At 41.7% G+C, this 15,000-nt stretch overlaps 2 protein-coding genes across 2 annotated transcripts in view; both read right to left on the bottom strand.

Annotated features, from left to right (window-relative positions):
- pla2g15 (phospholipase A2, group XV) overlaps positions 1-10,226 on the bottom strand; it is a 12,198-nt gene extending 1,972 nt beyond the window's left edge. The window contains exons 1-6 of the mRNA XM_068731981.1: positions 9,905-10,226; positions 7,289-7,445; positions 4,770-4,888; positions 4,508-4,606; positions 1,860-2,084; positions 1-112 (exon numbers count right to left, since the gene is read on the bottom strand). The exon at positions 1-112 is cut by the window's left edge and continues 1 nt beyond it. Coding sequence (XP_068588082.1) covers positions 1-112; positions 1,860-2,084; positions 4,508-4,606; positions 4,770-4,888; positions 7,289-7,445; positions 9,905-10,055 — 863 coding nt within the window. The 5' untranslated portion in view covers positions 10,056-10,226. The remainder of the gene's footprint in view (positions 113-1,859; positions 2,085-4,507; positions 4,607-4,769; positions 4,889-7,288; positions 7,446-9,904) is intronic.
- A 777-nt stretch (positions 10,227-11,003) lies between these two features.
- The window catches only part of lcat (lecithin-cholesterol acyltransferase), a 6,995-nt gene continuing 2,998 nt past the window's right edge, over positions 11,004-15,000 (bottom strand). Inside the window, exons 2-7 of the mRNA XM_068731994.1 lie at positions 14,417-14,573; positions 14,026-14,141; positions 13,665-13,760; positions 12,492-12,716; positions 12,103-12,298; positions 11,004-11,429 (exon numbers count right to left, since the gene is read on the bottom strand). Coding sequence (XP_068588095.1) covers positions 11,066-11,429; positions 12,103-12,298; positions 12,492-12,716; positions 13,665-13,760; positions 14,026-14,141; positions 14,417-14,573 — 1,154 coding nt within the window. The 3' untranslated portion in view covers positions 11,004-11,065. The remainder of the gene's footprint in view (positions 11,430-12,102; positions 12,299-12,491; positions 12,717-13,664; positions 13,761-14,025; positions 14,142-14,416; positions 14,574-15,000) is intronic.

The following is a 15,000-nucleotide window of genomic DNA, read 5'->3' as shown; positions in this document are numbered from 1 at the left end:
TGGTCTTTGGGCCAGGAGTTGGCATAAGGGAGCAGCCAGGAAGTGGAGACAGCACTACGTTGTTGGGAGCGAATCTTCAGCGAGCTGATCACTGGGATGCGGTTATTATCACCTGTAGGTAGAGAGAAGAAACTGGTGACAGAACTGAAACCAAGCATAGTATTTCCAGCTGCAGACCCAAAAACCGGCGAGGTTTACTGTGTGGTATCTAAAGTCCTGTGAGACGTACCTGAAACACATGACGCACAAATATACAGTGTAATGTATTGCACAGTACTGTTTATCGGTTGAAAGCACGCCAGGAGCATAGAGAAATAGAAATAGAGGAACAAAGTGTAGATGTGAGCAGTTGCTGCACATTATTACACAAGCTGTCCCAATCGCATCCTTTAAAATTGCACTCGTCTACCTTGATGGCCGCCCAAAGATGACTGAAAATTTAGGGGGACATTGTTGCCCGTAATAGATGCAACGTGACACCATTAAAAATGGCACATTCTTAAGAAGTCAAGGCGCTATAACGCTACGTGTCATTCACAAACCCATTCATACAGTGATGTGTGTGTGTGTGGTTGCCCGTTGTGATAGAAAATGTCATTGTGCTGTATAATGTTCTACTGTGACTATCTTATTTTGCTTTATTCAATGTTTGACAATCCTATATGAGATTTCTGCTGTAACCTCCTTCTCCAGGAAGGGAGTACTGCTGGAATATTTAGATTAGATTAGTCGTAAATCTAAACTGTCGTGAGTGTTTACAATAGATCAGTCAGGGAGTGCATATAGTAATCACAGAGTGTTTAGCTTAGAGGTAGTAAACCACAGGATCTACCGGGATCTAAATGCTTTATTACGGGTCGGGTACTATCGTGAAAAGTGTAGAGTAGAAACAAAACGGATGTCTTGGTGAGAAACACACCTTCCCCCTCGTCTCTTGATGCTCTGACCCTTTAAAAGATGTGCTCAAACACGCTCAAAGATGTGGCCACTCTCTCCATCCCACAGACAACACAGGCACTCCGTGTGATGACTGACTCTTCTCTGCGCAGAGAATAAATACTTTAAAAAGACAAACTTCTTTCCTCAATGTTTCTTGTGCCAGTATTATAGGACTCACTCGGTACTATTGAATAGTTTTTTCCACCACACCGTCCGGACAAACCATTCACACGTAGCCTACGGAGCCCGTAGGCACCGCCTTCAGGAGCAACGATGGACCGAACTACCAATCTTTACAGAGCAGCATCACTCTGTAGCTCCCCTAAGCTCTATAAATCATTATAGTCTTTTAACTAATTTGTTGGGGTTATCACAGCAACCACTTAAATGTCATCAACCTTGTTATTAGCTGCAGCAGGCAGCCTTTTTATAGTCGAAAAGTTCTGATAAACCTACAATACAGCACACTGAAAAAGTTAGCAACTAGCCGGTGAACATAGTCGAGCAATTAGCAACGTAAGAGCCACGTATTTCCCTCGAGAGTTGGTGGAGACCAAAATGGAGCTAAAAAGGTCGCAATGAACCAAAACAAACTACACCACGGTGTGATCACGTTCTGTAGTCTCATTTAGCCAATTTTGAAGGCGTTCCTGAGATACTGTGTCCACTAGGACACTAACAAATCATAAACATAATGCCTCCACGGCCACCGATGCAGAGGCATAAAAACTAACCTCTACATAGAAACCGATTTGTGTGGAGAATCTCCGAGTGCTTATTATGTCTTCGTTTCATTCTGGACTTTTCCAAGAAAGGCAGGGGGCGAGAACTGTTCTCGTCTACTACAAAACGTGAAGTGCTTTAGACCCGCTACATAGGCACACAAAACCCGGCTCAATAATACCGGCTCCATCTCTTACCAGAGGTGATCACACGGAGGGTCTTGGCCACGCCTGCCCACGGCGGTCCCAGAGCAATGAAAGCTTTGATGTATCGGTCTTTCCAGGCCTGTGGCTGCTGGTTGAGGAAGTACAAGGTGTACATGTTGCCCATGCTGTGAGCGATGAGCACCACGGGCCCGCCAGCCTTCTCCGCCATCTCTTCGATCATCTGCTGCAGCGCCAGGAAGTACTTCTTATTCTCATCTGATAGAGGACGAGAGAGCAACAGAGAAAATGAGTCAACGATATTCCCCCTCTGGCCCTGCTGTGGAATTCCCTGTACTTCCTTTACTCGACTGGAACGCTTCCAAGACTCAACGTTTAATTCCTTCCTGGTTTTGAGATAGAAGGCTCTAACAGGAGTGGACCAATTGAAATATGCGTGCCTGATAGGGAATATTTCAAAAACTTTCCCTGGTCATGTATCCCCATTTTAATTCCCAGAAGACGCCTTTCAAAATAGAAAGCGGTGGAACTCTGTGTGTTCCAGCCATAAATGCACGGAGGACACTAAATCGCTTTAGATATTCATTGGCCCAATCCCAATCTCCACACTCACGGACTGACATAAAGTCTGTGAGGGTTTAGGGCTGTCCCACTGTCAAATCATCGAGTGTTTGAGGTTTCTATCGCAGACATTTTGAGCCCTTTATGAAACCTTTCCGTAAATCCGAACTTCTGCAGAATTTGCCCAAAGGAATTACCCACAATTCATAGCAATGCAACGTTAAACACGGGGGTAACCAGTGGAAGCATGGAGACGTAAAAAAAGGTAAACGAAGACGACGGCACATGGGTGTTCAGCCTGGAATATTACATTTACTCAGCAACATTCAGGATTAAAGATGGAACATATAAACACATGAAATCAGTAGAATGGAAGCAGAGATTATATTACACATATTTATTCATCAAACATTTCATTTTGCTATTGTTTTGAATTTACCTCTCATCTCGTGAGGAAAGAGTCTGGAGGACGTTCAAATCAGGAAGTAAAAAGTATAAAATAAATACCCACAATTGTACATAATATTTTTTGATGTTGTCATTGTAACGTGATATGTTGCAGCAAAGTGCTGTCCCAATCAAAAGCGATCCCAAAATTTCTCTCTCAAATATATAATGCAACTGTAACAAGATCGTAGAAAAGTATGAAAGCATAAAAGTATAACCATCACAGCATATATCTTGTTTGCTTTTTATAACCATTAAACATATATATTGTTTTATTTCTTGATAGAGGCGATTAAACCTATAACTTGTTTTATTTGTTTTGATAGATGTGATTAACCATATAAACTGCATATACGCCTTATATAAAATTGTCATTTCAAACTTTTATAATCTTTCCTCTTCAGAACAGGATCAAACCAGTAACATTCTGTGTCTGACTTAGAAGCAGGAGGACTTATGTTTGAGTGACGCATGAACCTGAAGGAGGTTCCAGCTTTTTAGCAGCATAAAAAAAGAGCAGAGAATCTGTGAGTTTGGTTTTTTTTCCCCAACTAGACTTAGGGGTCTTACCCCCTCAGAAAAGAGGACAACAAGACCCTTTTTGCTGTCTTATCCACTGAGAAGTGTGGACCAGAAGATCTCTTGCAGCACAGAGACTGTTTCATTGAATTGAAATTGTGGTATGTGACTATTGTGTGAAAAACTTGAATAAAATCACGTCCTTACCATTTCAAAAGTGACTGAAACCAAACAAAGTATTCTGGTTCTTTAAAACAATTTAACCTTCTTCCCTGTCCGTTAACCGTGTGATCTGAAGTGACGACTGAAGCAATCAGAGGAGCTTAAGGTAAATCCCCTGAGAAAAAGACAAATGGCAGTGTTAGTCATAAATTGGTGAGGGGAAAGAAAAAAAAATGTTCTCAGTAGGCAATAGTAAAGTACGGACAAAGTACATAACGATTCATACTGGTAGCTAGGGTTGCTTCCTACTGAGAACGCCTAGGGCATTGGCCAAAAAAGAGTTTCAGGAATTCAATTAATCCGAAATCCTAACGATTTAGCAACGGGGTGAGATAAAAGGCCTGAGGTATTGTCCTGACACCACAGCAGAGGAACGTATATCCTCTCAGGTGCGACAGCCGACGGAGTTACCACCGCGTTAGGTGCGAACTACTTCCCCGCCTAGAAACGGGGCAGGAGCCGCTCACGCTACATAACGCTCTCCGCTCTGATCAGCTGATTAATCACCTATTGGCTTTTTGCCCTTCAAAATTACCATTATTATATGGGCCTTTAAAAGCCACCTTGGTTCAACCTCGACAACAGATAAGGGGAACAATATGCATTTTATGTCTTTTGGGGTGAACTGTCCCTTTAAATGCTGAATTAAAAACAGAAATGCAGCCGTTTCTGCGTGTTCCATGTTGTAAATGTTCCAGTACTTTTGTACTTCTGTCCGGGTGAGATGAGCAGCTACATGAACGTAGTAGTGACATCATCTTCCCAGACTTGTGAAAACCGTAAGAACGAAAAAGGCGTATTTTAGGGATTCACAGGCAAGGGCTCGTCATTTGTGGGTGAGGACGACGGCTCAGGGGTGAATGCGAGTGTGTGTGTGTGTGTGTGTGTGTGTGTGTGTGTGTGTGTGTGTGTGTGTGTGTGCAGTTGCTTACTGGGGGCTTTCCTCCAATCATAGGGAGCTCCTCTGACGTCATCATCTCTGGTGTAGCCCCAACCGACCAGCGCCTGCACTATAGTGAAGAAATACATGCCTGGGAGACACACACAAACACAAGAGAAGATCGACACATAAGCGGTGTCCGATTCCTGTTTGTCTATCTTTGTGAGGACCCATTTAGTCCTGGAGACAGTGAGGACAGCTTGCTCTCACTCCTCTAAAAAGCTGTTTGGTTTTGGGGGGGCTTTTTAACTCACCCACACTGCGTTTGCTGGGGTCCAGATACTCCACCGAAAAGGTCTGTCCGAACCCCGGGACACGGATGTCCACACCAGGCGGGGACGAGGTGCTGTGTGTGGTCCTGTTGTAGATCAGCCTACACACACACACACACACACACACACACACACACACACACACACACACACACACACACACACACACACACACACACACACACACACACACACACACACACACACACACACACACACACACACACACACACGGAGAATTTGATCAGTGTCAGTTCTGCATCTGAGGTGAACCACACACACATCACAAATATATTTTACTACGTGGCAACAGGACCACTTCCCATTTGAAATCACCATCGTCTCACCACCTTGTTAGTTACAACTTCCCTAACTCTAAAACTTCAATGCAGATGTGAACGCAGATGTCTGGGTTTGCCAAGCAGAAGTGAATATTTGCAGGAAAATACTTTCAAACTACAAGGAAATCTAGATTTTTTTATCCAAAGCTATTATTAATGGTTGATGGATATGTGCTCCAACTGGATCTTGGCTATTTTTAAAAGATAGAGTTTGAAATAACGTTAATTAATATCTTCACTGAGTTACGCCCTTATGTACCAGAAAGTTTTAACTCAAACTAACTCGGTCGGTTACATCTGTGCCGTGCCGTGTCCATTTAGCCTGGCGCTCCTCCAGTAAACGTGAACAAACCTGTAGCATGACTCGTGTCATCATTCCCGAAGTCTAGCTTAGTAGTAGTTGTCTAGGTAACGAGTATATTTTCTTTATTTGGGTGCAGGAGAGTTGAAGGGGGAGGGCGGCGGGAGGAGAAATTACTTCCTGAGGTTGCAATTTGCGTTGAACACATTTGCGGAGTCATAACTCAAGTCAAATCGCACCTGGGTGTTTTATTTCCAGTGACCACTGCAAATATACCTCCATATATTCACTTCCCACACAGTAGAATAAAAAGATGCCCCTTAGAAACTACAGAATCACATCACCCTTTTCAGTTCCCTCCAGTATCCAAAATATCCAGTGACTCCAAAGCAATGTTCAACCTGTTTATAACCCCACATAATATTGGAACTGCAATTTCAATACTTAAGAGCATGATTATCCTCCAAATTAAAAAAAATCAAGAATAATGATGATAGGAGTTACAAAATCCATTGACACATGACATACCCATTTAGTAATGGTCAGGCATGACTGGTAAATTATGGTGGCTAATGTTGGCTAACTTTGGAATGATAATTGCTGAGCAACTGACACTACTGAGGGAATTTGCCGACTCAATGCATTGTCTTAACGTCTTCTACCATTGTCCTTTAAATGCCCTGCGTGGACATGGTGGCCACTATTTAGCAAAATTTACATAAACTAGCTCTACGTTAGCATAAGTTACATAAGCTAGCTTTACGCCCACAGTTGCAAAAGTGCCCTTTATTCCCAATTAGCTGGTTCATGAGACTTTAAAAGATTAACCCAATAAACAACTAAAACGTAGGAAATGTACTTCCATCGTGAGTGCTGTATACATGGACTGAAACAACTGATTTTATATTGGAGGCAGTTTTATAAATCATAGGTAAATGATTTCAAATCAGATTGGAAACTGAACTTTGCTGAAAGATGAATTTACAATCTAATCTCTGGTTTTGTACCAACTTAAGTTAAAAGTTCCTTTTCTGATCTCTAAATTAACTATTGTGCATCTGCATTACAAAATGTGTTCACATGATCGGTCAGTTATACGAATCATCTCATCATGTTGCCTTTGTTACACAATATTAGCATTAGTCAGGATAACTTGATCCAAGATCAACAAATCAATTCTCTAGCTGCAATTTAAGAAGTTCAGAGTTCTAGAGATGAGAACTAATGGAGTCATTTTATCTGGATGATACATGGTAGCCTGGATACGTAAAAAAAACACCAGAGCAATAATTATTGCAAAATGTCTCTTCTCAATCACCTAATTTCTGAACATCACAGGATTTTTGTTGCAGTAAAGCACTAACAAAGCATGCGACGATGTGATAAGCTGAATGGCTAAAACACAGGCTCATCGTTACATCTGTTTCAGTTAATTGCTGATGGCGACGTTAAAGGGATGCTATCTCACCCTATATTTCCATCCATACCTCGCTGATACACGGAGGGTCCAAAAGTCAGTATTTCCAATGTAGGTTGATAACTGTTCACACAAAGTCAACCAGATCATTGACCCGATCTTCCCAACTCTTTTATCCTGTACAGACAACACCTCCAGGAATTTGCACTTTTGGAATTTGCACCGCAGCTTGTTGTTTTTTTTTTTGATTTTTTTTCAGAAAATCAAGTGCCCCCCACAAAAGAATTAATAAAAAGAAAAGAGCAAGGGCGAGATATCTTAACCTATTTAATCACTATTGCCTCTAAATAATAGTTCATCTCTTCACACAAATTCACACAGCAATAACATTTGAAAAAAAAAAAGCATCATAAACCCATGTCATAATTTATTATTATAATACCTGATGTTGTCCACCCAACAGTCTATGGCTATGGGGACCAGCAGCTCTACATTGAGCCACAGAGTGAAGAAGGAGTCGGTTTTCTTATAGCAGATGTAATGGACCACACTGGGTTTGTCCAGCTTCGCCTCCAACTGGTTGCCCAGATCCCCCGGAACTGCAACATTAGCCACATCAACGATGAGAAGCACGTTGGCAATGTGTCCAAAATGACATACTGTTAATGCAGCTATCTGTATACCATAATGGCAGTAGCACATTTAGCACACGCAAGCCATTGCACTTTATCTTATCCAATGTTGTTGGTTTTTTTACATTCACAATTTGTTTATCTTTTTAATGGACTTTGTTCTGCTATGTATGTTCCGTCATTGTTTATCTGTGCTTTGCTGCCAGAAAGCTGCGTATACCGACGTATGAGGCCAATTCTTCATGATGGATGCCATGTAGCATCACTTTCATTTTAAAAAAAAGGCAAAACGCTAATGGACAGTCTCAGCATCAATGAGTTTTTTCTTTAAAAAAAAAAAATTTAAAAAGAAGAAAAAAAAAAAGGCTGAAACTAATTAGATATTCTGTACTCTGTTCAAATGTAAAGATTGCTGACTTCAATGTGACAAATACAAAAAATTGGTAGATGACATTGGGTAAAAATATCTCTTGGGAATCGCACGGTTAAGTTTGAATGTTATATTTTGAACTTTTCTTTTGACTAAACAGCACCAAATGGCAGAATGTTCTCACACTGGTACATTTGTTTTTACAGCAACCCTCGCAACTTAAGACAATTTGTTGCTTCAGACTTGATTCTCCTACAGCGAACTCTTCTCTTTCAGCTGTTAGTACATAGTTGAATAGGCCTTTTTGGTTGCATCACTGTCAGTGTATCACAACATTACAGAAGCAGCACACAGGATTTGTCTATAAATGTAATTACCTACTAGTTGTGGTAGTTTGTAGGAATGAATTTATTTTATTTTATTTTTTTTAAATTGCAGTTTGCACCTAATGTACTGTCAATGATATCTGGCTAAAGACAGATGGAAATAAAGGTAACACTTATTTCTAATGCCACATTTGTGTGTTATACATAGAGATGAGTCACCTTTGCCTTCGCATTGTTTTTCACAGACAGACAGACAGACAGACAGACAGACAGACAGACAGACAGACAGACACACACACACACACACACACACGCAACAAGAGATCACTGTGGGTCAAGCAGCTGTACACGGGCTCCTATCAGAGGTTGTGGTTGTAACTCGGACAAACACAGATAAGAATCCTCTAAACCCAAGACCCTTTAATAATGGAGTGTGAAGAAGAAAAAGGAATTGCGGCTTCATAAACTGTTAACAGGTGTTATGGTATAGCTCATAACCTGGATTGTGAAATGAAATTGATATAAAAGTTTACAAAACTTTGTTTTTAGGATTGAACAGTCTAGAAAAGATAAGGCTCGCCGAATCAGTATTCTCTTTTAAATCACTTCTTAAAACACATTTTTACAGACTGGCTTTTATGTGATGTAGTCCCTTTTCTGTTTTATTTTTATTTGTTGTTTTTACAAAAACATGTTTAAATTGTATTCATTTCTTAGTTTTTTTTCATCGTATCAACTGTCTCACTGAGCTTTCTGTTATTGTTATTACTGCCATGCTTTTGCTGCTTTGTCTGTCAAAGCATTTTGTAAACTCTGTTTTTAAAAAGTTTTTTTTTATTATTATTATTATTATTATTATTATTATAGAATAGTCTAGACCTAGACTTTGTCAGCGTCCTGGGAGCTTGGGTGGCTGTAATAGGGAGTCATTTTCTGTTAGTCATATGATCAGGGTAGTTACACTGCTCTGGCTGTATGAAAAAAAAGAAAGAAAAAAAAGACCATAACACACACACACACACACACACACACACACACGCACAGACGCACAAACACAGCTCCCATTGAACAGAGGAACATAACGGTTTAAATGTTTACTAATCTCGCCAATACATGTCAACACTGGTGTGGTAATAAGGGCATTTACTTTCTGAAAATCATCGATATTCGAGTTCCTTTTTCCTGACGATGCCCTGCCAAACTCCTTTCAAAACACGGCATATTTAAATGCCTTCGTTGAAAACGAAATTAAATCCTCAACAAACGATGACCAAATACATTTTCGTTATCGATTGGAGCCCGTTTTCGATACGGCACAAACATATTTCGAAATCGTTCTTTTCTTCGAATATTATTCGACACACAACCTGATACACACCACTGTCAGCGACGAATGGTTGAGTGTTTTGGTGGAAGAAGACGATAGGACCGTCGGGCCAAACATTTAGAAAAGTTGAAATATAAACTAGGTATTCACAAACAGGGTGAATATTTTGTAGCCGAATTGCCAAAACACTAGCCGAATTTTAAAAAGGTGTTGAGATTCACTTTGAGCTCTCTACGCCATATGCGACATGCAAGGAGATCTTACATTTGTTAAATTCTGAAGGGAGTTTGGCCTAACTTCAATATCGCCCACCGTAGCTAGCTGTTGATGTGCGGCAATTAGTTACGCAATTATTTAGCAACAGACAGCAGACAACAAACATTGAAGAGAAGAAAACACTTACTGAGAACCACGGGGGGCCTCGTGGGCTGACAAGACTTGTCCCCGAGACATTTGTCCTGCGGTCTCCCGCTGCTCCGAGCCGACAACAACAACAACAACAAGCCGACCTGGAGCAGCGAAGAGAGGGCGGTTACGCGTGGCCAAGCCGCCATGGCTCCAAATGTCTCATAGCAGAGACATGGTCTCCCCCTCGGTGTTGTGTGAAGGTCTGCAGGAGTCCGTATGGTTACCCTCTGTTCGGATCTGCCACAATGTAACCGCTGGTGAGGATGATCAGGTGAATAAACAGGGGATGATCACGAGGTCCAGATTACGGAACGATCCACCCGGCAAACGCAACTTCCGCAATCAAGTCAAAAGTCATCGACCACAGATGTAGTCGGTCGGCCAGAAGGAGATCAAAGTTTGACACACAGTGCTAGATTCGAACGCAACCGCCAATAATTTCACACGCGTGGCTTTTGTGAAATTAGATGCTTTATTAAAAGTGGAAACTTTCAAATACATTTGGCATTCACAGAACAGTATGCATTCACATCGCTAGTTTAATGCGCATATATAAACTGCTGTATATTAGCCTTATATTTTGTTCAAAAATATTTCATACAGATACAAATATACAAATCCTAATAGGAATATTACAGATACATCCTATACAGTAAAAAAAAGGCTACTGGTGAGGTCCCCATAACCTTTTCATTACAGTCACGCTCTAACTACCCATGGAATATGATAAATATGTGTCATTGGGTGAGTTGGCACTTTGAAAATACTAATGAAGTGATCATCCATCAAAAGTAAACAGCAGGATTGTGTATTTTTGAGAAGATGTACTGTGTAACACTATTTGAAGTTGCCTGAATGGACTGCAAGAAAAATACAACATTAAGCGAACCATCATTAAAAAAACAAAAAAACTATATATTTGTAATCATCGTGCTTGGATATTAAAATAAACAAATCAGGGTCAAACCCACACTGCAACCCATCAGCAGTTGAGGTTAGATACTTACTTACTTACTTGGGTTAGGAGCGGGTGCTATTAAATGTTGGACATATGTGGAATGTGTTTTTTCACATACTTTCAAAAGTCAGCTATGTAAGGAATCCAGCACTTCCATGTGTTTTTTTTATTTTTATAACTCTTAGATGCTGTTGCCTTCTATTTAGTTGTAATTCGAACGTCAATCTCGTTGGGCAGGTCTGATTTGCCCTCCAGGATATGCTGGATTTGGTTGAGCACCTGTTCATGGAACACTATGTCCAGGTGGGCCAGCCCTCGGAACTCTGTAACATGGATGGGCTTCTCCTGCTGACTCTCCCAACGCTTGCAGAGGCCCATGCTGAAGCTGTCCACCGTGTCGTCCCCGTCGGCGTAAACAAAGTCCACCGGGTCCACGTTGGGAAACTCCTCGTCGTAAATGTATGTCACCGCAGTTGGAAGCCCCACGCCATACATGCACCACACCTCGACACCAGGTGGGTGGAGATCACTGGTCAGGTTCTTGGTGTCCTCCCACATGTGCCTGGAACCAACAAGAGCGTGATGGGGGTTGTGAAATGGAGTGGAACAAGAACCAATACTTTGAAGCAATTATAATCAATGCTTTCATGTTAATAGCGGGTCACATGGCTGTATTTGTATTTAGTGTCTCTACTTAAAGATGTTTACACGCTTTAATGTTCAAAAAGCCACTTTATTTTCCTCATGCTGTCTGCCTGAATATACTTGTATTCACCCTCTGTCTGAAACGCTCCGTTTCTAGTGCCTGTCCCTTTAAGCTCCCCTTGCTGAAACACCTCTGATTGGTCATCATGTTCCGGTCGCCGCATCACTTTCTACAATATGGGGCTTTAAATAGTTTCTATCATTACCAGTTCTTCCTCTCAATAATGTGTCTACACAAATGCAACCTCAGTGAAACACTGCTGTGTCCTGTATATTGTCTATCATGAAGGCGAAACATGTAATGTAGAAGCTCCATACTTATCTGCCCCCAAAGCTGTCATTTACAGAACTGACCAGGTTCTCATGCATCTTAAGTGGCACAACTGATCATACTGCTATGACTAAGTCACCTATCAGTAAATCATTAAAGATTTCCAAAGCAGTTGGATTGTCAGGAATATAGTGCATCTAAAATGGAGGTGGGTGATTGATGGTAAGGCTGTGTTACAACATGGGAGCTGTTAGGTTACCAGCCGTCCTCATAGTTGATGTCCGTGAAGAGGCGCTGGTAGTCCCGGTTAGTGTAGTTGAAGGTCGGTGTGGAGATGAACACGTGGTCCTTTGGCCAGACTGTTTCAGATGGCAGCATCCAGGGATTAGTCGTTGCCATCCTCTGCTCCTCGCGGATCTTGATGTTGGAAATCATCGGGATGCCGTTGTTTTCTCCTGCAATGTCCAGGAAAAAATAGAGGAGGGCTTAATTAATCACAGTTGCAGGTGCAAATTTGACAAAAAAATGTAGTTGGTTGTTTCAAAGTTAACCCTGCCCTGAGAAGTCGTATGGTAGATAGCAAAAAATACAAAACGTTATGAGCCTCTTCTGTTGCACTGTATTCTATCGTAAGTACACTGCCAGTACCTGACGCCAGGACTCTAAGTGGTTTTACAGCACCCCCCCATGGAGCCGCCAGGGAAATGAAGCCCCTGATGTACTTGTCCTTCCAGGCCTGAGGCTGGTGGTTGAGGAAGTAGAGGACGTAGTGGCTGCCCATGCTGTGTCCCAGCAGGTAGACAGGCTTCTGGTACTGCTCGTACATCTCCTCAACCAGGTCCTGCAGCTTTGTGAAATACTCCACATTCTCATCTGTGGGGGGAGGGTGACAGGAGGGTCGCAGGAACTTCCATAAGTGCATGCATAAGTGTGCGTAATTAACATACATTATCATCCTATCAGTATGACATATTACCACCTTATAAACTTGTTATTGTGTGGCTAACATGCTAGCTTTTGTAACACATTTTTTGTGTCCTGTTTTTTCTGGCCCCCTGAATGTATTCTCATTCTCCTTTTTGCTCTGTTTTGGTCTCCACCAACTCGTGAGCGTAAAACATATTTTAGCTGCTAAATGTTTGACTTTCTTCACCAGCTGTTTGCCCCTTTGTCTGCCAACCATCAAAACAAAACAATGAGCAAACACATTTTTTTTAATAGTTGAGTCGGGTTGCTAATAATCTGTGGGTTTGGCAGGCACAATGTTCGCAAATAGCTGGTAATCACATGGAGCATAAAGAGTCATACATTTTCCTCAGGAGTCACTGGTGGCCTAAAGAAAGTGAATATAAGACTTATGTCATATATCCGGAGGCCAAACGCGATTCCAAATGAATGCTAATGTCGCTCTGCGTGCGCCATGACGACTTGACATTTGGCGATAATACAGTATGTCAATGGTGTGTTTAGAGCTTGTTCCGCTGACCCCAAGTGGCCAGAAAAATGGATGCAGCTTTTATGAAAACAATATGATCACTGGAGCTTTAAATCAGTTTTTGAATAAAAGGGGCCTTTATGAGTCACATGCATATTTGTTTCTATTTCATTCTGTTGTTTAACTAATGAATATCATCGGGAAAAGGAGCCCAAATAGCAACTACGCAGGACTTTATTCCTTCAAAATGACAAGCTGAGTTGGTCCGCAGACCCCTTTTCCCTGTGCGGTTTCTACTTCCCAGTCAACACACGCTAGATATACTGTGCAAATCTCTTACTAAGTGAGTGTGCATGTGAGGGTTCATGTGTGGTTTTGCGACTTACTAGGAGCTAATCTCCAATCGTACGGAGCTCCTCGGACTGTCTCGTTTCGGGTGTATCCCACGTTGACCAAATGTTGCACCATAGTGTAAAAATAACCTGCAAAAAACAAGCAGCAGACTTAGTCAATAATTTCAGATGGCTGAATCAGCAGTTGAGCTCCAAAGTGCATGTAAGATATTCAAAGAAATCCAGTATAGGAATTAAGCACAGTGCCTATACGGCGTGTTGGACGAATTCCTAGTTAACATTGCTTTAATGAAATCTTTTATCATTTCTGCATTATTCAACAAAGAAATGCACGGACAGATGACAGAATCCACAACCAAATCCACCAGCACAGATGCATTTTTCTTTTTCTCACCAGCCAGTTTATTAGAGTCAAGAAACTCAACGGGATATGTCTGCCCGAATCCTGGCACCCGCACCTGCACCCCCGGTGAGTTGGATGATCGCCGAGTCGTCCGGTTGTAAACAAGTCTGTGGCACGCAAACGGACATTCATGTCAGTCCAGTTGGGCGAAAACATTTGCGAATGTGACTCTAATGAAATCTGAAAAAGAACAAAAATATTGTGCTTCCCCCAGTATAATTGTCCCGGCTAGTCAAGCTGGACTTTCATTCTTTTTCAGACATTATCATAGTCACATTGGGGAACGTTTGGTTCTGACTACTTAGACCCAGACAAGAACAGGTATAGAGACAATGCTTGCAGGTGATACATAATACAGACATTAAAGGACAGTCAGCATTACCTAATGTTATCAATCCAGCAGTCTAAACCTATTGGCATGAACATGTTGAGGTCAATCCACAGGGGGAACCAGTGCTCGGTTTTCTTGTAGCACAACCAGCTGACCAGTGTGGGCTTGTCTATCTTAGCTTCCAGACGGTTCCCCAGGTTCCCAGGCACTGGACACACACAAACACACACACACACACACACACACACACACACACACACACACACACACACAGACATATCAATAAATCACACTTGGGAGGCAAATACTGAAAGGTCACGGTATAGTCAGTGGTTCCCAGCCTGAGAGTCGCAACTCCCTGAATGGGTCACAAAGTACATGAGGTGTCGCAAGACATTTAACGTAATGGGAGGAAGTAGAAGACATTGGACCTCATGCCACAACATTTTTGTATTCATATTTTAATCTATCTCGTAAATTGTGTTTGTATCGAAGAGAGAATTCAAAATATTTGTGAAATAATGGAGAATTATTCCTCTTCAGGCCACTGTCAAGTATTCAAATGAAACAAACAAAGCTTTAGAGGGAGGAAAATCCCTCTTTGGTCGACATATGCAAGCTGTGACAAGGGTCGC

Source organism: Cebidichthys violaceus, unplaced genomic scaffold (assembly GCF_023349555.1).
Source record: "Cebidichthys violaceus isolate CVI_PGR_0920_01 unplaced genomic scaffold, fCebVio1.0.p SCAF_55, whole genome shotgun sequence".
Taxonomy (NCBI): Eukaryota; Metazoa; Chordata; class Actinopteri; order Perciformes; family Stichaeidae; genus Cebidichthys; species Cebidichthys violaceus.
The sequence above is the reverse complement of the archived record's forward strand: the minus strand, read 5'-3'. Positions and strand labels throughout refer to the sequence as shown.